At 44.7% G+C, this 23032-nt stretch overlaps 1 protein-coding gene across 1 annotated transcript; it reads left to right on the top strand.

Annotated features, from left to right (window-relative positions):
• Positions 1-984: 984 nt before the first annotated feature.
• LOC103276065 (zinc finger protein 805) lies at positions 985-22002 on the top strand. Its single transcript, XM_008073486.2, has 4 exons — positions 985-1002; positions 8710-8836; positions 15109-15204; positions 20011-22002. The coding sequence occupies exons 1-4, from the start codon at positions 985-987 to the stop codon at positions 21612-21614; spliced, it is 1845 nt and encodes a 614-aa protein (XP_008071677.2). The 3' UTR covers positions 21615-22002.
• Positions 22003-23032: the final 1030 nt, after the last annotated feature.

The raw sequence follows: 23032 nt of genomic DNA, 5'->3' as shown, positions 1-23032 counted from the left end.
GCCACCCGCAGCCTCGACCTGATGGGCTCCAGCGATCCTTCCGCTGGCTGATTTTTTATTTATTGTAGAGATGAGGTCTCGCCAAGTTGCCCAGGCGGGTCTCGAACCCGCGGGCTCAGGCAATCCACTCACCTCAGCCTCCCAAAGCGCAGGATTACAGGCTGAGCCACCAAGCACGGCTACTTTATATTTTTTTGATTAGAAGTCTCACTGTCGCCCAGGCTGGAGCTCAGTAACACGCTCACGGTCACCCCAGCCTCGACCTGCTAATTTTTTGATTTAATTGCCCAGGCTGGTCTCGAACCCTGGGCTCAGGCAATCCTCGCATCTCGGCCTCCCAAAGTGCTGGGACTGTAGGCGTGAGCGCGCTAGGCCCTATTTTACTTCAAAGATGTGGGATACAATTCAGGCTGAGGTATCCAGGTGGGCACCGTACAGGCAAACTTTGGGCCTTCTCTCTGGTCCCAATTTGCCTGTTCGAGACCAAGTGCCCCCACAGGTACGTCCGGCTGCGTCTTCCACCCGGGGGAGGACCGACCGAAGACCACGCCCCGCTGGGGGCCTGTTTGCCGCGAAAAGACTACGTTACCCACAAAGCATTGCCCGGCGCGGGGGCTGCGGGCGCCGGGGCCAATGACAGCCCGGGACGGGGGCGTTTCCGGTGACCAGCTCTGCTCGGGGCAGGACCTCCGGGCTCCGGCGGCGGACGTCATCGGCACGCGACGGTTCTGTCCACGCCGGCTGAGGGGAGGGAAAGGCGTCCCGAGGCCGCTTCCCGGCGGCCCTTGGGGAGTGAGCGGGTCAGAGGCTGAGGCTAACCTCCGAGCCTCGGAACGAAGCGTGAGGCTCCCGGGACGGACGAGGGCGGCGGGCCGCAAGGTCACCCCTCCCCCGGGGCGGGGCAGGGGTGGGGCTCGGCTGAGCCTGTGGGCCCCGCCCTGCTCGCCACATCCCCGGGCCCCACTCGGGCCGCGTGGTAGCAGGATGGCGGCGGCGGCGGTGGCGATGGAGCCGACACGGGTGAGTAGACGGGGATTTTCGGCCGGGCTGCGTCTCGATGGCTCCAGAGGCCTCCGGGGCGGGGTGGAGGCCAAGACCGCCGCAGGGCTTCTCTTTGTGGCCGCTTTTGTTGCCGAGAAATGGAGCAGGCTCGTCAGTTGATCTCCAGGCGTCTTTCGGGAGAGACGGGACCTTCAGACTGATGGCAGCCGGCTGTATGTCGGAACAGGGCTCCAGCCCCGGTGCGGAGGCTCACCCCCGTCGTCCCAGCACTTTGGGCGAGAGAATGGCTTGAGTCCAGGGATTCGAGACCAGCCAGCCTGGGTAACTTGGTGAGACCTCGTCTCTACAACAAGTCAAAAAATGAGCCAGACGTGGTGGTGTGCACCTGTAGTTCCAGCTATTTGGGAGGCCGAGCCAGAAGGATCCCCTGAGCCCAGCGGGTCGAGGCTGCAGTGACCGTGAACGTACCTCTGCACTCTATCCTGGGTGACAGAGACGCCAATTCAAACAAAAAAGAAAGGAGGCCGGGCGTGGTGACCCACACCTGTAATCCCACACTCTGGGAGGCCGAGGCAAGAGGATTGCCTGAGCTCACGAGTTCGAGACCCGCCTGGGCAACTTGGCGAGACCTCATTTCTACAATAAATCAAAATATTAGCCGGGCGTGGTAGCACGCACCTGTAGTTCCAGTTACTTGGAAGGTTGAGAAGGAAGGACGCCTGAGCCCAGCGGGTCGAGGCTAGCTGCAGTCTAGCTTGGGTGACAGAGTGAGATGCCAACTCAAAATACCCCCAAATTTTAGAAAGCTGCATGAGTTGAGATCTTCCAGGCTTTTGTGCAGAGAAAGAGCATAAGTAGTAACAAGGAACCATAATCACTGGCCTTAATTGAGTCTTTGATGTGTACTGAGGAGCGAGCACTATGTGTTTCTCCATTTAATCCTGATCTTCTCAGAGTTAGGTTCTGTTATTGTTATTATTTTGAGTCAGGGTCTCATTGTGTCACTCAGGCCAGAGTGCAGTGCCATGATCACGATGATTATGGCTCAGGCAGCATCAACCTCCTGGGTTCAGACATCCTTCCACCTCATCTTCCCAAGTAACTGGGACTACAGGCAAGTGCCACTACGTCTGGCTGATTCTTTGATTTTTGTAGAGACAAGGTGTCATTACATTGCTTAGACTGGTCTCGAACTCCTGGGCCCAAGTGGTCCTCCTGCTTTGGCTTCCCAAAGTGCTAGGATTGCAGGCATGAACCACTGCACCTGACCAGATTCTTTTACTAACACTGTTTTGCATTAGTAGAGTTTAAGACTCTGTCATGTTTAACTACCATCCCAGAGTCACATAGCACTTAAGTAGCAGAAACTCATACTTAGTATGTGAACCATCAGAGCCTTTTTTTTTTACAGTTGGCTGAGAAGTCCTGGAGGTGATGCCTTAAATGACTTGTATAGCTCTCCTCCAAGTCAGTTTCTTTGGAGGTGAGGAGCAGATACACAAGCAGAGAGAACTATGTAGACAAAGACGAGGTATGTTGGTCGTTTAAGGAGCTCCAAGAGGGCCTGTGAGATTGCCACAGTTCCCCCCCCTTCTATCTGCTGCGACCTGTCCTGAAAGGGCAAGATCCTGTGGTCTTTTGTTGGATGTTTATGAAGGAAACCAAGGACACAAGCTGACAAGATCCTGTGTTCTTTGGCTTATGTTCAAGGAGCTAAGCCTACATTTCCTTTGTCTCCCCTGACCTTTTAGTTGCATTTCTATGGATAGCCAAGCCCAACTCTGGCCCGGAACCTGCTCATCCTAAGTGATTGCCTTGTTTAGCATAGATGTTAGGATATGCATAGTTTAGTCATTGATACTTACCCTGCTTGTGTGATTTAACTCAGACATTAACATATCCTGCTTGTATGGTTTCGCCTTCCTTTGTGAGATTTTTGTCCTATATAGGAGACATGCGGTAAAAATAAAAGGTGCTCTCTCGCTCTCAGCTACATGGGAGAGGACCCTCCCAATCCCGCTGTTTCTCTGTCTCTTTCTTTTCTCATTCTTTTCCCCCAACTCAGGCCCTGATCAGTGGAGCGTGGACCCCTGCATGTTTATTTTGCCTCCATGGTGGACAGTCATAAGCTTGTGTTCTCAATGACCACAGCTTGCATTATCCTTGGCCACTTGAGTTTCCTGGTCCTGAAGATACCTGCCAGTAAGACTCAGGGAGGAAAAAGGCTAAGGGTTCATTTTGCAATCTGGATATCTCTGAGGCCCATGGAGGGGGGTGGACTCACTATGTTGCCTAGGCTGGTCTTGAACTCCTGTCATCAAAGGATCCTCCTACCTTAGTCTCCCAAAGTGCTGGGATTACAAGTGTGAGCCACCGCACCTGGTTGAATGTTTTCTTTTTAAATCTCATGACTACTGACCAGATGTAGTGACTTATGACTGTAATCCTAGCACTTTAGGAGACTGAGGTGAGAATTTGCTTCAGGCCAGGAATTGGAGACCAATGTGAACAACATACCAAAACCCCATCTCTGTAAAAAATTAAAAGTCTCATGACCATTTTGGTAAAGTGGGAATTGCTGTATTGATCTGGAGATCTAGGCTTAGAAATGAAGTGAGGTCCCTAAGGTCATATAATTGGCAAGTGTCAGTTCTAGGAATCTGATTTTAGAGCTGGGGACTTAATAGTTGCTTTAAGACAGAATGTGAAACCCTCAGCATGGGGCAGGCACTGGACCAATGAGGCTCAAGCACTGCTTTTGTGACAGTTATTGCTATTGTTACCATTATTTCCTGATATTCTACAACCTTTACTGTATGCATCACACTGTCCACACATCATTGCCATCGTCTTCCATCCTTCTTTAATGGTTCCCGCATAGGAGGCTTCTCTCCTTTGCAGGATTCTATTATGTCCAAAGCAATGTCTGAAAGGATTTGCCCAAATGAGTGTGGGCTGGAGATGGATGTATTGGAGACTTAGAGGGTATAGAAGGATCTATTATTACAGTTGTAAAAGGAGAATGAGACATAGAATGGGGCTTGGGAGTCCCAGCCGAAGACGCCAAGCCCTTGATAGGCAGAGGTGGATAGATAGGGGAAGAAGTAAAGGTTGGAGGATGTGGAGTTGTAGGAGAGTATGATGGAGGTGTGGAATCTTTCAAGGGTGGAGCGGCTAAATTGGCAGGATTGGTATCCTCTGAGGAACCTATGGGCAGTGGGGTCTGAGGAGCCAACATAAAAATGCGACAGGAAGAACAAATATCTAGGTGGCGAGCTAACTCATAAAAGGCCTGAATATATGGGATTTCAAGGTATTTGTCGTTTTTCTTTAAGTACAAATCAAGCTGCAAAAGAGTGTTAGGGGCTAGGGAGCTGCCTTCTGGCCAGGTTTCATCATCCCCCAGCGTATATTGTGGCCAAGCAGTGTTGCAGTAAAACATTAAGTGCTTTGGGTGAATATCCTCACTGAGTTTTAAAACTTTAAGGTGTTTTAAAAGGCATGCCAGTGGTGTATCTTTCTTCACAACCGATTGAGTGTTTCCCATGGTTCCTGTAAAAGGAAACAAGGGTACTATTGGAATGGGTTCTTGGTATCATGGATGTTTCTGGGCCTTATCCCATCCAGATCCCCTGCCAGGTGTCCCCAACAGGTTCAAAGGAACCAGTGCAAAGGATGTGAGTCAGTAGGGAGAGAGTGTCCTCCTGACCCTGTGCCCACCATGTATGCTCCACCATGTCTTGGAAGGCCTGGTACCAGGACTTTGAGCAACTAGGTCCCCGACTCTTGCTAGGAGTCTCCCAAGACGGAACCAGAAACCCAAGAGACCCATAAAGTCATCCAAATGGACGGCCAAGAGCGCACATTCAAATATGTATGTGTGGATGAAAAAAAAGGGATGACTCACCAAAGGCGCAGAAAGGCATACCGTAGCTGTTGGAGTTTCAAGGTCCTTCGTGGAGTTACTTCGCCAGCCAGAAAGTAAAAGAGTAAAGAAACCAAGCACTTTGTTTCCCACCCTTACGGGCGCTGGCAGTCCGAACAATCCTTTCAGGCACCACTTGCTCACCAATTTCTCCTGCGGGAAGTAGCAGGTACAAAGGAAATTGCACGAGTCCATGTGCTCTTCTCCTTAACAGATTTATCCCAAATTGATGCTAAACTGGGCTCTTATTCCACTGACCCAACTAAATACACTAAAGAATTCCAATATTTGACCCTGTCGTATGATTTAACCTGGAAGGATCTCCATGTTATTTTAACCATAACCACTACACTGGAGGAATATGCTTGTATTTTTAACAAGGCTCAGGGATATGCTAATGAACTAATCCGTACCCAACCAGATCGTCCCGTCCCGAGATCCCGCTTGGGATTATCAAATAGACTCCATGGATAGACCAAAGGGGAACCATATGGTTTCTTGTTTACTACAAGGAATGAAAACAGGTGTTATTAAGCAGGTTAACTATGACAAAATAAAAGAGATTTTTCAAAGACCAGATGAAAATCCAGCAATGTTTCTAAATTGCCTCTCTGAGACATTGCAGCAGTTACTAATACTGATTTAAACTCTCTGGAGGGACAAACTCTTTTGACTATGTATTTTGTCTCCCAGTCAGCACCAGGTATTAGGTGCAAACTCCAAAAAATTAGGAAAGGGCCCACAAACCCCTCAACTAGAACTATTGGATATGGCCTTTAAAGTCTTTAACAACCGAGAGGAGGAAAGAATGCAGGACTGCAAACATAAGCGGGAAGCGTTTCAGCTTTTATGTACGGCTTTAGCAGAAAGAGCCACCACTGATAATCTTTCACCCCAGGCGGTCAATCGCAGAAGGGGTACACAGCCACCTTTTCAAGTTTGTTTCCGATGCTGTCAAAATGAGCATATGGCCAAAGACTGTCAAGCCCGGCCACCAGCAAAACCCTGTCCCAAATGCAAACAGCATGGACATTGGGCTTATGATTGCCTTGTTCGCCTAGCCGGAGGAGAGCACATGACCCAAAGGCTTGCTGCAAATAAGGGACACCAGACACCTTGCATGATCTCGGAAGGGGATCTCTTCTTGGGCTTGCTCCAGTCAGATTGACTTGCCCCTGGCTTGGTAGCCCCAATGTCTTTGGAACAAACTATTAAACCAACGGAGCCTAGGGTGGAAATATCAGTAACTGGCAGGGTTATATCATTTGTTATTGATAACGGGGGCTATATGCTCAACTCTGCTTGAATTTCCTGGTCCACTCCTTCCTTCACCCTTTTCAGTTGTGGGGGTGCAGGTCATTATATCCAGGCCCCTCACTATGCCATTACTTCCATGTGTTCTGGGAGATAAAATATTTCAACACTCCTTCCTTGTTATGCCAACGTGTCCAGCTCCATTATTGGGAAGGGACATCATGACAAAAATTGGAACTCGTATTATTCTTTACTCTGAGCCATCACCACTGTGCCTTTTTGGGTGCCTTTTGTTTAGCTTTGGATTCCTCTGATAGTTCTACGTTGGATCCTATCCAAGCCCTTCCACTGCATATAAACTTACTGCTTTGGTTAAGGCTCTGAGGTTAGGAAAAGTGTAAAGAAGGTTGTTGGTATGAGGTATGTTTTTGGTAAGAAAGGATAAAGGAAAGAGAAATTTTGTATAGGAAAGAATCTTTCTTGGTACATTTTTGTTCTAGAATGGCTGGTAAGGAAAGTATAGAACAAAAATAGAAGGTTCAAACATGTCGAAAAATGGTATGAGTATGTCGAATATGGTAGGTGAAAGTTTGTGAAAAGAAGTGAAAGGAATTCTATAAACACTCAAGGCTACAAAAAGGTTCTATAAATTTACCATTAATATCAAGTACACCAGTGCTAGGCCAACATGCTACTCAAAGACCAGAACATGAATTTCTTAATTAACAATCTCCAAAAGAATCTCCTTTAAACAACAGAGGGGGGAAGAAAGAGACAAAATTCAACTAGCCCTCCCCCACTGTCTTTGTTACAAAAAAAGCAAGGTTTTTTTCCCCAAAATTTTTGGACTATCATTTTGGCTAAGTAAGTGACTTTTACAATAACTACTGTGATTTTGTATTGTAACATTATGCTTTTAAAAACTTTAATACTTAAACTCTTAAAGTTCTCACAGTCAGTCTCTAGGGTGAGATAAGAAGCAAGCTCCAGGAACCACACCTGCCCCACAACCTCCTCCTGAATTCCCTGCAGACCAGGTACAAGAATTATTATCCAACATAGAATGAATGGCAAAATAACCTGGGCTTCACACTCTAGCATATCAATCGTTGTGTTTTCTCTTGCCAATGTTTACCTGTTTTTGAATTCTCAATTTAAACTACAACCTAACTACATGTCTCTAAGGTTTTCAATTTTTCTTTCTTCAGACTTTGTTAAAGTGGCTATATGTATTTCCTTGTTAAAGTACAACTATAGATAATTTACAAAGGAATATTTCAACTTTTGTTAATTAACACATATAGTTTATGGGACTTTCACTTTTCCAACATTTTTTTGTTGGGCAATAGCCTTTTTCATCACTGTTTTCTTAATAATTTTTGCCTATGCTCTCGCTTGATGTTTCATTAGATCCAAATAATATTCAGTTAAGGTTCTGCTGTTTCCTATTCATGCTATGCCCCATCTCAGCAGGAAGTAGATACAGAAGAAGGATCTTTGTCCCATTTCCCAGGATTATAAGAATATTTCCAAGAGCAGGAGTGGGGAATGAAAGGACAGACCGAGAGCGGGAAGCCATTTTCATCTTGTTCTTAAACTCTGACACAATGGTGAGAAAGTAGAAGCTATGCTTTTGGAGAAATGCACACTTTAGGTATAATTAACTTTACTGACTTTGTCTTTTCAGAAACAGACTTCCAGGTATCTGAGGTATCTCATAGTGGCAATCAAGCTTGCCTAAAGTAAAGGGAATTTATAAGGCCCAAGACATCATGCATTGGGCAAGGATTGTAAAAGTCATGAAACTTGTAATTACAAAAGTTATAACCGCTCAGAGGGAGAGCAGGTGGGGATTCAATCTTTCAGTAAATTGGGCCCTATCTACAGGGAAGTCAAGGATCCCCCCGAACCTACCTACTGAGAATGCCTAGGAGATAAGGGGAGGTACACCCTCGATTAGTTCTAAGGAATGTCATTTGGGAAGGTGCAAGAAAATTAGAATCCTTGTCACACCCTTCTCTAGGGGCTATGATGATTTGGGCAAACATTAATGGTTCTCTGTGTCACGGGTTCTCCAAGACATCCACAGGTGGTCGATAAAAAAGTCACGGCAGTCACGTGCAACATCTCCAAGAGAAAGATTTTAAGGCAGGACTCTGAGGGGCTATGATGCCACATCACCTGGAGTGTAGGCCTACTCCCTGTCTGTGGGGGGTGAACTTTTCTTAAATAAATCTTTTCTTCTCTCACCTCTGTGTGTTGCAATTGTTTGCATTTACTCGGATCTCTGGGCTGCCGGCGCGCACCTCCAGCTTGCCATCCCTGGGAGTGCTACACGCCTCGTCTTGCCTCTCCACCTTCACCCCGTCCGTACCCTAACAATGTCTTATATCCTTCTTCAGCCCAGTACAGAGTTGGGCCCTCAGGAGGTCCTCAGTGATTCAGGCCTTGATATTTCTGCACCTTTTCCAGCAAAGTATGTAAGACAGCCCCAGGGCGAACTCTACTTTCTCTATTTGGTTTTCTAGGTGTCTGTGACCTTTGATGATGTGGCTGTGACTTTTACCCAGGAGGAATGGGGGCAGCTGGACCCAGCTCAGCGGACCCTGTACCAGGAAGTGATGCTGGAAAACTGTGGGCTTCTGGTATCTCTAGGTAAGGTCTTCCCCCTCCGCATGCAAGGGACCTGCTGCCTCCTTCATTCCACCCTCCAGGCCAGTCTGGTCAGGAAAACCTCTGGAACCTGCCTTGCCTCCCCAGCTTCAGTAATTTTCTAGAGTCATCTCTACTTATCTGGTATTCCTTTGTCTCCTTGTATAATAAATAATACCCTTTGAGAAAGTGGTGCAAAGAAATGGGGGCTTTACAGAACTCAAAGGTAAGATTTTCAGCTGTACATTATAAGGTACTGAGGTAGGAATTGAGAACCACGAAAATTGTGTCCTGGCTTCTCTCTCTGGGTCTGCTCATGTCACTTCTAGTCTGTATGACTTTTCCTGCCTTAGCAAGTTTGCAGCAGGCATACCCACCCCAGTCCTTACTCTGTGTAACCTTTCCAGATTCCTTATCTATTTCCCTGGCTTCTGTGGGGCATGCTTGAGCCAGCAAATGCTGTCCACCACACCCCCCAGCCCATCCTTCCCTGGATCTCACACCCAGTGCCCACCATAGACTGGCTTCTATCCGAAGTTCTTTTTTTGAGTTTCAGAGAGGGATCTGACTGAGTGGGCCTGGTTGGCTCATGTATGTGTTCCACTGCCCAGTTAGCAGTGTCAGGTGTGATGGAATGTTCTTCAGAAAGGGGTGAGTCAGGTAGAACCCAAGGAACCATTTACCCTTGGTACCATCAGGTATTGTTCTAAGTAACACAGGCTCAGTTATAAACTTTCTTTATTCTTGTGTGTCTTAGTGATTTCATGTTTCCTAAGTCTGGGACCAAGATCCTCTGCTAGTATAAGAGAAAGTTTAGATCAGTGTTTCTCAACAGTTGGTGGTTTTGCCCTCCAGGAGACATTGGCAATGTTTGCAGTCATTTTTGATTGTCACACCTTAGTGAGGGGGTGCTGGCATTTAGTGGGTAGAGTCCAGAGATGCTGCCAAACATTCCACAGTGCATAAAACAGACCCCTGAACAAAGAATTATCCAGCCCCAAGTGACAGCATGGTAAAAGGTAGTAAAGGCCAGTTTAGACAATTCTCTACTTGAAGTTAATCACCCTAGGCCATTCCTTTTGAAGGAAAGGAGGGTTTAAATCCAGAGCAATTCTTGAAACCCAGTTTAGGGTAAGATATGTCTATTTTTAGAGAATTGGAATTCTTTTTTTTTTTTTTTTTTTGAGTTAGAGTCTCACTCCGTGACCCAGACTGGAGTGCAGTGGCTGTTCCCGGCCACCGCAGCCTCGACCTGCTGGACTCTGGCGATCCTTCTGCCTCAGCCTTCCAGGTAGCTGGAACTACAGGCACGCACTACCATGCCCGACTAATTTTTTGATTTATTGTAGAGATGAGGTCTCACCAGGTTGCCCAGGCGGATCTCGAACCCGCGGACTCAGGCAATCCACTCACCTCAGGCTCCCAAGGCACTAGATTACAGGCTGAGCCACCGAGCCCGGCAGAATTGGAATTCTATGTCAGTGACAGATTAAGCAGAGTTAGAAAAATTTGTACATTTAGATATTTTATGATGATGGTTTTTAAAAAAACAAAGTCTAGTATCTGGCCTTATTGACCACTTTAATCTTTTTGACATCCTTTCATCCTGAGCTTACTCTGCTCCACCCTTGCTGGTCTTCTTGCTATTTCCCCAAATGCCCACCCACCTCAGGCCGTTGCATTTGCTGTTCTCTTTGGCTGATGAGTGTTCTCAGGGTAACTTAGCATTTCACGTGACCACCCCTTCTCAGCACAATTACCACCTCCTTGGCCAGCTCTTTCCTGACCATCCAATCTCATGGAAGTCCCTCTTTGATCATGCTTTCCTCCCTTTAGCTTATCTTTCTAAGCTAGTGGTTCTCAAGCAGGATGATGATGCATGTTAGTGGAGGCTGGGTAACGTGGAGATATTTTTGTTTGTTGGAACTAGGATTAGGATGCCACTGGCATCTAGTGTGAGGAGACTTGGAATGCTGCTAAACATTTTTATTTCTTTTCTTTTTTCTTTTTGAAATGGGGTGTGGCTGTGTCTCCCAAGCTGGAGTGTAGTGGGACAGTCATAGCTTATTGCATCCTTGAAGTCTTGGGCTTAAGTGGTCCTCCCACCTCAGCTTCCCAAGTAAGTGGGACTACAGGCATGAGCCACCATGTCTGGCTGTGTTAAACATTCTTGTAATGCACAAGACAGCCTATGTCCCTCTTCTTTCCCCAAGCATAGTGATCTAGACATAAATGTCAGCTATACTGAGCCTGGACACTTCATCACCTGGCACTGAGGGACACCCTGAGGAAGCCGTTCCTTTATTCCTTCTCTTTCCTGCCTCCTGAGTATTTTGAGGGAAAGTCTGGGTTTAGTGCTGAATCTGAACATCTGAATATCACTCATGCTTTTGCTCATTGCCCTCTTTATTTCCTTTTCTCCCTCCCTCCCTCTTTCTCTCTTCTTTCCTTCCTTTCCTTTCTCTCCTCCCTTTCTTTCCTTTTCTTCCCTTCCCTCCCTTTCCTCCTTTCCTCCCTCCCTCCCTACCTTCCTCCCTTCCTTCCTTCCTTTGTCTCACTGTGTTGTCCAGGGTAGTCTTGAACTTCTGGCATCGACTACAGACATGAGCCTCCACACCTGGCCTCATTTCCCTTGTTTACAGGGGGGCAGCCTCAGGTTCACAGCCTTGAGCAGGCAGCACGAGCTTGCAGGGACTGAACAATATTGTTTGGATTTATTTCCACATTTCCATGGTGATCTAATATCAAGACAGATGACTCTGGGTTTTCCAGAGTGATGCAGAATTCCCTTTTTGAAGAAATCTGAGCAAAATAAAAAGTGGATCATTTTCAAGAAAAACAATGGACCGGGCATGGCGGCTTATGCCTATAATCCCAGCACTTTGCAAGATTGAGTTGGGAGAATTGCTTGAACCCAAGAATTTGACCAGCCTAGGCAACATGGCGGGACTGCATCTCTACAAAAAAGATCAAATTAACCAGCATGGTGGCACATACCTGTAGCCCCAGCTACTCAAGAGGCTGAGGTGGAAGTATTGCCTGAGGCCAGGAAGTTGAGGCTGCAGTGAGAGCCATGATCATGCCACTGCACTCCAGCCTGGGTGACAGAGTGAGATCTTACTCAAAAAAATAAAAAAGAAAGAAAGAAAAGCAATGGGTACAGTTCAGATCCCTATAGCACTGACTGGATGTCAGACCTGTTCCAGGTACTATTCATAATTCACTTATTCTTACAGCATCCCCAGCAAAGTAAGGGAAATTTGGCAACTACAGTGAGTCCCTCATCTAGTTTAACTTTTTCAATACAGAAGAAACCTTCATTTTATGAAACTGTCACTTTAAATTGTTAAGTCCTCTTTTTGTGAAATGTTGATGTGACTAGGTGCTATTTGTTATTTATTTATTTAAATTGGTGACAGGGTCTCACTCTCTCACCCATACTGGTGCAGTGGTGCAGTCATAGCTCATTAAAGTCTCGAACTCCTGGGCTCAGGTGATCCTCCTGCTTTAACCTCCTAAGTAGCTCTGATGACAGGTTTGAGCTACCATGCTGCTATTTGATATTCCTGTAAATGCCCTTATGTAACCATTTTACTGTAGGATGTTCAGTTTTGTAAATGTGTATTGGTTCGTCAAACAGTGAGGTCTAGAGTTATCCAGTCTACTTCTCATTTGGCCCCTGAGAATGAGTTCTCCAGCTCATGTCCCTGCCTCACCACCATCCACTACTCTGTGGTATTTGTAGTTTCCTCCTTAGAGTGGTGCTTGGGAGACCAGAATCTGGAGCCATACTCTGCTCCTTAAAAACCATGTGGCTCTGGGCAAGTTACTGTGTGGACTTCAGTGTACTCATTGGTCAAATGAGAAATTATCATACCTACTTCTCAGGACCATTGCCTGGGTAAATGGGTTATTGTATGAAAGCGCTGTGTGTAGGAAAGCCATAGGGATCCCTGCTGCCACCAGAACTATGTTTTAAAAAATTTTTTATTTTTGTCATTGACTGTAATTTATTTTAGAATATACCAGTACTATTACTGTCACCCTCATCATGATTATCATTGTCTTGCCTGAACACAACACTTTCTGGGCATCATTGTGGAGCTTTGTGGTTGAACAGCACAAGAGCAGAGGTGACTAGAACTGAGTTTCTTTATTGGCTCGGCCATTCACCAGTTCTATGCTCTTTGGCAAATCACTTTGTTTGCCTAAACCTGGTTTTCTTTGTACTGAAATGGTGCTGATAATGATGCAAACTTTCTGGAGATACTGTGAGTATCTTCAGAATCTTCATTTAGTCCATGGTCTAGAGAAAGAACCTTATAAAACATGGCATAAGATATAAAAAAAAAAAAAAAAAAGACTTGGATCAGTGAAGACACCTACACTTAAAAAATTCAGTATTTGCCAGGTGCAGGCGCTCACACTTATAATGCCAGTGATTCTGGACTCCCAGGCAAGAAAATCACTTAATGCCAGGAGTTTGAGACCAGCCTGGGAAGCATAGTATTACCTCATCTATTAATCCAGGTGTATACACCTCTAGTCCTAACTACTTGGGAGTCTGAGGCAGGAGGATCACTTTAGCCCAGTTCAAGGTTACAGTGAGCCATGATCATGCCACCATACTCCAACCTGAGTGACAATGAGACACTGTCTCTTAAAAAACAGAGTCAATTTTTAAAAAGTTATTTTATTTTTTTGAGTTGAAGTCTCACTCTGTTGTCCAGATTGGAGTGCAGGGGTACGCTCACGTCCACTGCAGCCTCGACCTCCTGGGCTTGAGTGATCCTCCCACCTCAGCCTTCTAGTAGCCAGAACTGCAAGCACGTGCCACCATGCCTGACTAATTTTTTTTTATTATTGTAAAGATGAGGTCTTGCCAAATTGCCCAGGCTGGTCTCAAACCCCTGGGCTTAGCCAGTCCTTTCACCTTGGCCTCCCAAAGTGCTGGGATTATAGGCATGAGCCACTGCACCCGGCCAAGAGACAATTTTTAAAGTATGTCAGGTTTTTCTCCAAAATATTCTATAAATACAGTTCAGTCTTTTTTTTTCAGTCAGTCTTTTCTCAACCTGGACCTCCTGGGCCCAGATGATCCTTTCACCTCAGCCTCCCAAGTACCTGGGACTACAGGAGTATACCACCAAGCCCAGCTAATACAGTTTTTTGTAGGGATGAGGTCTCACTATGTTGCCCACGCTGGTCTTGAACTTCTGGGCTCAAGCAATTCTCCTACCTCAGCCTCCCAAATTGCTGGGATTATAGGCATGAGCTAACGTGCCCAGTCACCTATTGTTTAGTTTTGAGGGGTGTACACATTTAAATAATTTAGTACAGTCCCTTATACATGATTGTATCCTATGACTATTTGTTTTTTGTTTGTTTTAGAGACAGGGACTCACTCTGTTTCCTAGGCTGGAGTACAGTGGTGTAGTCGTAGCTCACTGCAGCCTTGAACTTGTGGATTCAGGTGATTGTCCTGTTTCAAGCTTCTGAGTAACTAGGACTACAGACACGTGTCATCACACCTGGCTAATTTCATTTTATTTATTTATTTATTTTTTGTAGAGATGGGGTCTTGCTATGTTACCTAGACTAGTCTAACTCCTGACTTAAAGCAATCCTTGGCTTCCTAAAGCATTGAGATTGCAGGTGTGCCCAAGTACTATGCCCTGCCCAAATACTAGTTTTTTATTTAGTCTTTTTTTTTTTCACCTCAGGTTTTACTCAATCACTGACTCAAGAATTTACATTTCTAACAAGTTCCCAGGCATGAGACCTCCAAAAATGTTAGGTCACACTCCCAACAGGGCCTCTAGTATGTCAGGTCAGGCCTGCCAGAGTGTGGGTGTCTGGTGTGCGATCCAGTGCCACATGAAAGATTGAGAGAATTGCACATAAGTTAGATTAGAAAATGCAGTTTATTTAGAAAGTAAATTAGGGAGAGAGAAAAAGAAGAGGTTCACCTTCCCAAGGGAGAAGAGGGGGCCAAAGCTTAAGAAAATATGGCCTGGTCATAATTTAAAGAGCACTTAGCCACACTATAGCTTAGCAAGGCAAGGGCCTTGACTTAGTCTTAGCAGTAAAAATTCCATGGCAGTATGGCATTGCCTGCTCTTGGTTTCCAGGTCACATGCCTGCTTTTTAGTTTGCGTCAATGAGAGCAGCTGCATTCTAAGATCTGGTCTTCATCCTAAAGTCCCCGATTAGATTGAGGGTCTTTATTTCTTTTCACTAGAGTTTATGTCTCCACTTTCTTTTCCCATGCACAGGATGTCCTGTTCCCAGACCTGAGCTGATCTACCAGCTAGAACATGGGCAGGAGCTGTGGACCGACAAGAAAGACCTCTTCCAAGGCACCTGTCTAGGTAAGAGCCAAGATCTGGGCAGGTGGATATCTCTGCAGGCTTGAGACTGGGAGGAGACTGGTGGCCCTGGAATCTCTTGAGAAGCTTCTTGTTGTGGCCTCTCTAGGATTTGGGGAGCATTGTAGCTCTTTGACTTGTGGTTCCTCTGCCCTTCCAGCCCCATCATACCTGTCACCACTCCTAGGGAGAAGAGAGGTTTATGAACTAAGATCTCTCAGCGCTCCAACCATGTGATCTTGAAACATGGCTTGCTCATCACCATCTCCATGACCCTAGTAAAGTTGCAAGATCTCATGTCTTTGTATATAAGTTTGGCTAAGTGAGCCGGGCACAGTGGCTCACACCTATAATCCGAGCACTTTGGGAGGCCCCATGGGTTCGAGACCATCCTGGGCAACTTGGCAAGATCTCATCTCTACAATAAATCAAGAAAAATTAGCTGGGTATGGTGGTGCATGCCTGTAGTTCCAGTTACTTGGAAGGCTGAGGCGGAAGGCTGCAGTGGCTGTGAGCATGCCTCTGCACTCCAGCCTGGATGACAGAGTGAGACTGACTCAAAAAAAAAGTTTGACTAAGTGAATGCTAGCTGCTGTATCAAACAAACTCAAAAATCTTAGTATTTTAGCAAATGAAGACTCTTTTTCTCACTCATACCATGGTCTATGGGTCAGCAGGAAGCTCTGTAGCACATAGGTATTGAGAAACCTAGGTTTCTTATCCTCCTTTCATCAACCTGTTGCTTTAAGGCTGACATCCTCGTGCTGGAAGAGAATTGAGAGAAGGGAAGTCATACACCCTTCGAGAAACACCAATTCCTTTCATGTTCCACCTGTAGGAACTACGCATTCAGCTATACTTGGATCCACGAGTCTGGAAAATGTGACTGGGCTATTGTGTCCAAGTAGAAGAGCAGATGGTTTGGCGAACATCTACTCAGTCTGTTCCTGAAAATTGATAGTAACAATAATTTCTATGTCATTGAGCTTTTTGAAGATGTAATCATGTGATATATTAATGCAAAAAAAGCCTTAGTAAGTGACTCATCAAAATAAACTGTGTGTTATTCATGTCATATTAATCTTAATGCATGATATCTTATAGTTCCTTCTGAACTCTGAGGAAAAGAACCTTTTTTCTCTCTGCAACTATACTCTAGCTACCACTCTTTCCCACCTCCTCCACTACCTTTCATCTGAATTTCAGTTAGATACTAAGAAGCAGTCCTTTGTCCATATCTTTTTGCATATCCTGTTTTTTTTAAAAACCTCAAGCTGACAGTTGACTTCTCTGTCTCACATCAAGCCTGCTGAGGGCACTGAAGCCATTCATCAGGTGTGTTAATTGGTACCACTGCAGAGTCAGAGTCTTTCCCTGCATCAGTCTCTTGGGCTGCCAAGTCAGCCTGTGAGTGACTTTGTGCAGTTTTTTTTCAATCCTTCAGAGTCCGTTCCAAACCTTCTCCCCTCTTCAATTCCATGTCTCCACTTGTTTATCTTCACTTGTTTATCTCAAAGGCACCCAAACTCACAGGCCTAATAAGGAACCCATGATCCTGCTTACTTCTTTTACCTCCTAAATTTTATTGAGTTGTCCTGCCATTCAAGCAGGTTGGAAGACTAGATCCAACCTCAGACAGCTGTTTTAACACCTCCGTATCCATTGATTCCTACATCCAGCTATTTTCAAGTCCTGTCTATTCCATATCATGCATGTCTCCTGAATTCATCACCTCTACCACCTTTGTCAAGTCTATTCCCACACTCTTATTCCAAGATGTCTTTTTCCTAGGGGATGTGAATAGACTCCCAACTAGTCTCGCTGCCTCTGCTTTGTGCCTCTGGTCAGTGCTTTGTCTTCCATGAGGTACCCCAGCACTTAAACTTTGTTCCAGACTGTTACCATTTCCCCAGCCACCCCTGTCTCAATATATACTGCTGATGCATCAGCAATTTTTCATGTTTAAAATAAAGTCTATCTTCTTGTATTGCTTGATCATCAACCCTTACATGTACATCTGTAGCATCTCTCTTCCCTAGTGGAAGAGGTCTTGCTTCTGGCAATGACCAGTTCCTATACCAGAGTTAGATCATTTTCTCATGGTCAGTCCTTCACTAACATTCTGCTTGTTTTGTAACTTCATTCTTTCTCTACTCAACATAAAAATATGCTCAAGTTTCTTACAGTTGAAGAAAATAAAACACATGCTAATTGCTTACAATGTCTTCATATATTCATTCATTCTCTGGGCGCTTGATCATGTGTTTTCATTCTCACAATCAGTGGTGCTGTGGACATTCATATAGTTCATCTTTCACATGTAAGGGCATTTTTTAAATAACGTTTCTGGATTGAAATTATTGGATTACAGGCTATGAGAATGTTCAAGTTTGTAGGATCATTCCCATTTTCTTTTTATTTATTTATTTATTTATTTATTTATTTATTTATTTATTTATTTATTTTTGATTTTTGAGTTGGAGTCTCACTCCGTCGCCCAGACTGGAGTGCAGTGGCCGCTCCCGGCCACCGCAGCCATGACCTGCTGGGCTCCGGCGATCCTTCCATCTCAGCCTTCCAGGTAGCTGGAACTACAGGCACGCGCTACCACGCCTGGCTAATTTTTTATTTATTGTAGAGATGAGGTCTTGCCAAGTTGCCCAGGCGGGTCACGAACCCGCGGGCTTAGGCAATCCACTCACCTCAGCCTCCCAAAGGCGCGGAATTACAGGCTGAGCCACCGAACCCGGCTCATTCTCATTTTCTAAAGGGGCTATATCAATTTACATTCCTCCAGGAATGTGTGGGAGACTCCATTGATCCGTTTCCTATCTAATGCTTGATACTCTAAGGCTCCTCAATTTTTGCTGATCAAATGAACACAAAATAGTATCTCTTTTGCTCTTGATTTGCATTTTTCTCATTGCTAAGATAGTTTAGTGTCTTACGATTTTTGCCAATCTATATTTTCTTCTGTGAAATGTCATGTAATGATAAATGCCTATTTTTCCATGAATTTGTTTTCTTTTTTTAATTTGAGTTTTGTACATTTTGCCTTCTACCAAAGCTCCATCTGTGTGTGAGTGGATTTCTAAGATCTCTATTCTTTTTTCATTGTTAGTTTGTCTTATTTCTGTGACTGGACTGCTCTACCTTTATGAGTCCTATTCTTATAATGGCGCTCTTCATCCTCACTGTCACCTAAGTCAGAATTTTGGAAATCGTCTCCCCTCTGTTCCCACCTTTATCAAGATTCCCATCAATACCATCCTCTCGTGCACCACAATACCTTTGTACATTCTGCCTTGTTAAGGTAACAATACCCTTCCCACTTTCTCTTGGGGCACCTCCCCTGATCTCTTCCTATCCAGAATTAGCCAAACTCAAGTTAAGGACACAGTCCTCCAAGATTGCCAAGTCTACCCAAATCCTCTGACTGCATCCGACAAGTTCAGAAATTTCCCAAAACCACTGTCAGCTTTCATAATGTGCTAAAAAGACTCACAAAACTTTGTTATAAACAAAGGATACAAATTAGAAGAGACACAGAATGTGGGGCTGAAGGGGTTCCAAATGTAAAGCTTCCGTGTCCTGAGGGACTCAGTTCCCATCTGGAATCACTGTAGGACAGTACATATGTGGAGTATTGCCAAGACTGGAAGCTCACAGGAGCTCTGGTATTTAGAGTTTCATTAAGCATCATTATATAAGCATAGCTGATTGAATCATTACCCATGTGAATCAGTCTCCAGCCCTCCCATCCCTTTTCCAAAGGTTCCACTGTTACCTTGTGGCTCAAAGCCCTAGCTTTCTACTCACTGGTTGGTCTTTCTGGTGTGGCCAGCCCTCACCAGAGTCACCTCTTTAGAACAAACTATCTAGGGGCCCATAATGATTTGTCTTTGTATATTCAGTCTGGAATTGAGGAGGTATTTCCACTGTAGACCCTGTCTTCACGCTCAGCCTTTCCACGTGGATTCCATTCCAAGGAATCACAAACTCAAGGACCAGAAAAGAAATTACAAATCTGGGGTTCGAAGGTAGCAAAATATAGACTGAGTATAGTGGCTTATGCCTATAATGCCAGCACTTTGGGAGGCCGAGATGAGAGGATTGCCTGAGGTTATGGGTTTGAGACCAGCCTGGGTGATTTTAGCAAGACCTCATCTCTGCAATAAATAAAAAAATTTCACCAGGCATGAGGCTGCACTCCAACTCAAAACAAACAAACAAAGATAGATATAACAGACATAAATACACTATATACAACTTTTTTTTTTTTGAGTTGGAGTCTCACTCTTGCCCAGGCTGGACTGCAATGGCACACTCACAGCCATCCCAGTGTCGACCTACTGGGCTCAGGTGATCCATTCACCTCAGCCTTCCAAGTAGCCGGAACTACAGGCACACGCCTCCATGCCTAATTAATTTTATTTTTGTGTGTGTTGGAGTTTCACTCTGTCGTCCAGGCTGGAGTGCAGTGGCATGCTCATGGCCACCCCAGCATCGACCTTCTGGACTCTGGTGATCCTTCCACCTCAGCCTTCCAAGTATCCGGAACTACAGGCGCACGCTACCACACCTGGCTAATTTTTTATTTATTGTAGAGATGAGGTCTTGCCAAGTTGCCTGGACTGGTCTCGAACCCACGGGCTCAGGCAATCCACTGACCTCGGCCTCACAAAGTGCTGGGATGACAGATTGAGCCACCGAGCCCAGCCAACTTTATTGGTTTTACTGAATTGGTACTTTTGTTTTTTCTGTGTTTGCATTGCTCATAGATTCTTCTGTGTGTTGGATTTCTTTCAGGTGACGAAGCAAAATCCAAGAACACAGAACATATTACTTCTAAGCCAGCCTTGACAGAGGCGTTCTCACTTCGGGGACAGCTAATTCAAGGAGACCCAGAGGATTCCATGCTGGTGCAAGCCAAGGATCCAAATAAGCTATTAGAAATGCAGGGAGGATACTTGAGACCAGCAATAGATCCCGAGAAAGAGAAGCTCCCTGAACTTGATGGTTTAGAGACAGCTGATGGTTTGTGTTCAGGGATATTACAGAATCAAGTTTCTCTAGGGGATGGTGTCCATGATCGTGACTCACATGAATCTGGTAAAGATCCCATGATTCAAGAAGAGGAAAATATCTTTAAATGCAATGAATGTGGGAAAGTATTTAACAAGAAACGCCTTCTAGCTCGTCATGAGAGGATTCACTCTGGAGTGAAGCCCTATGAATGCACAGAGTGTGGAAAAGCCTTTAGCAAAAGTACATACCTCCTGCAGCACCACATGGTCCACACTGGGGAGAAGCCATATAAGTGCATGGAGTGTGGGAAGGCCTTTAACCGCAAATCACACCTTACCCAGCACCAGCGGATTCACAGTGGAGAAAAGCCTTATAAGTGCAGTGAATGTGGAAAGGCCTTCACCCACCGCTCCACTTTTGTCTTGCATAACAGGAGCCACACTGGAGAAAAACCCTTTGTGTGCAAAGAATGTGGCAAAGCCTTTCGAGATAGGCCAGGTTTTATTCGACATTACATTATCCACAGTGGGGAGAATCCCTATGAGTGTTTTGAGTGTGGCAAGGTCTTCAAACATAGGTCATACCTCATGTGGCACCAGCAGACTCACACAGGACAGAAGCCCTATGAGTGTAGTGAATGTGGAAAAGCCTTTTGTGAGAGTGCAGCCCTGATTCACCACTATGTCATACACACTGGGGAGAAGCCCTTTGAGTGCCTTGAGTGTGGGAAGGCCTTCAACCACAGGTCATACCTCAAGAGGCACCAACGGATTCACACTGGGGAGAAACCTTATGTGTGCAGTGAATGTGGAAAGGCCTTCACCCACTGCTCCACTTTTATCCTGCATAAAAGGGCCCACACTGGAGAAAAACCTTTTGAGTGCAAAGAATGTGGAAAAGCCTTTAGCAATAGGGCAGACCTCATTCGACACTTCAGCATCCACACTGGAGAGAAGCCCTATGAGTGCATGGAGTGTGGAAAGGCCTTCAACCGCAGGTCAGGCCTCACTAGGCACCAGCGGATTCATAGTGGAGAGAAGCCCTATGAATGCATAGAGTGTGGGAAGACGTTTTGCTGGAGCACAAATCTCATTCGGCACTCCATCATCCACACTGGAGAGAAGCCGTATGAGTGCAGTGAATGTGGAAAGGCCTTCAGTCGCAGCTCATCCCTCACTCAGCATCAAAGAATGCATTCTGGGAGAAACTCTGTTAGTGTAACAGATGTGGGAAGACCTTTTACAAGTGGGCAAGCCTCAGTCAACATTGAAGAACTTTTATTGGGGAAAAACTTTTTGAATGTAACCACTGAGGAAAATCTTTTGCAGGATATGGCATCTGATCATACATACCAAAGAGAAACCCCACAAGTGTCTTCACTATGAGAAAACCTATTGCAGAATATCACTTGTCACCTAAAGAATCATAATAGAAATTCACACAGTTTAGAGCCTTATTCTCCATGAATTACATTAGGAGAAAGACTCAGTAATTATTACGCATTTAGGAAAACCTTTAGCTACATCCCTCTTAGTTTACAGTGCAATGTTATCTCAGGAATTTTTATAAAAAGGTGACATAGAGAAGAAAATGAAACTCAAGCACTGCTTCTTTGATACTCCATCTTGTATATACATGTATTGCTGTGCAGAAAAGTTACATAGTGAGGGCAGGTTTGGAAACTTATTGAATACTGTCTTCTACAAAATTGTATTCAATTTTATAAGAAATATGAGTTATAAAATACTTAAGGAGATAAGGAAATGAATGGGCACATTCTGTCGCACCACTTAAGACTATTTAGGTCTTGCTTTTCTTTTAAAAAAGTCACTTTTTATGTGGTTTTAAATACCTAACACTCAGAATTTTTCTTGATTCCCATCTGTTGATTTACTTGATTGCTATAGCTGTTATGGTAAATCTTAAAATTGGGTAATGTGATGTCTTTCTATTCTTTTTTTAAAGTCCATTTGGTATTCATAGTTTCTTTTAGTTTCCATGTACACTCTAGGAATACTTTTTCTATTTTTCCAATATTCTTGCTTGGATTTTGATAGAAATTGAGTTAATCTGTAGCTCAGTGTGTTAAGAATCAGCCTCTTTGCTTTTTTGAGGCTTCTGGGTTATGAACATGGTATGTCTTTTTATTTAAATATTACTTGGTATATTTCATTACTGTTTTATAAATTATGTAACTTCTATACACTTTTCTTTTTTCTTTTTTTTCTTTTTATTTTTTGATGAGCTGGAGTCTCACTCTGTTGCCCAGACTGGAGTGCAGTGGCCACTCCCGGCCACCGCAGCCTCGACCTGCTGGGCTCCAGGGATCCTTCCGCCTCACCCTTCCGAATAGCCATAATTACAGGCATGTGCTACCACGCCTGGCTGATTTTTTAATTTATTGTAGAGATGAGGTCTCACTAAGTTGCCCAGACGGGTCTTGAATCCGCGGGCTCAGGCAATCCACTCACCTCAGCCTCCCAAAGGTGCGGGATTACAGGCTGAACCACCGAGCCAGACTCTATACACTTTTCAATAAGATTTATATCTTTATGGTGTTTGAGTGATTGTAAATGACATTGATATTTAAACTTATAATTTTCACATGTTGGTTTGATAGTGTACAGAAATGTAATTATTGTCTGGTTTTGATCTTATTTTGCTATACAGCAGTTTTCCTAAACTCACTTATTATTTCTAGCCATTTCTTTTGGGATAATCCTTTTGATTTTAAACATAGAAATCCCATTTGCAATTAGAGACAGTTGTATTTCTTACTTCCCATTGATAGACCTTTTATTTC

This window comes from Carlito syrichta, unplaced genomic scaffold, assembly GCF_000164805.1.
Source record: "Carlito syrichta isolate Samal-C Ts95f unplaced genomic scaffold, Tarsius_syrichta-2.0.1 Scaffold315896, whole genome shotgun sequence".
Lineage (NCBI taxonomy): Eukaryota > Metazoa > Chordata > Mammalia > Primates > Tarsiidae > Carlito > Carlito syrichta.
The sequence above is the reverse complement of the archived record's forward strand: the minus strand, read 5'-3'. Positions and strand labels throughout refer to the sequence as shown.

What these genes read in the sequence shown, in the direction of transcription:
- LOC103276065 (XM_008073486.2), top strand. An exon ending in TGGGCTTCTGGTATCTCTAG is followed by an intron (nt 8,837 to 15,108) that starts GTAAGGTCTTCC and finishes TCCCATGCACAG; the next exon opens with GATGTCCTGTTCCCAGACCT. An exon ending in CTTCCAAGGCACCTGTCTAG is followed by an intron (nt 15,205 to 20,010) that starts GTAAGAGCCAAG and finishes GATTTCTTTCAG; the next exon opens with GTGACGAAGCAAAATCCAAG.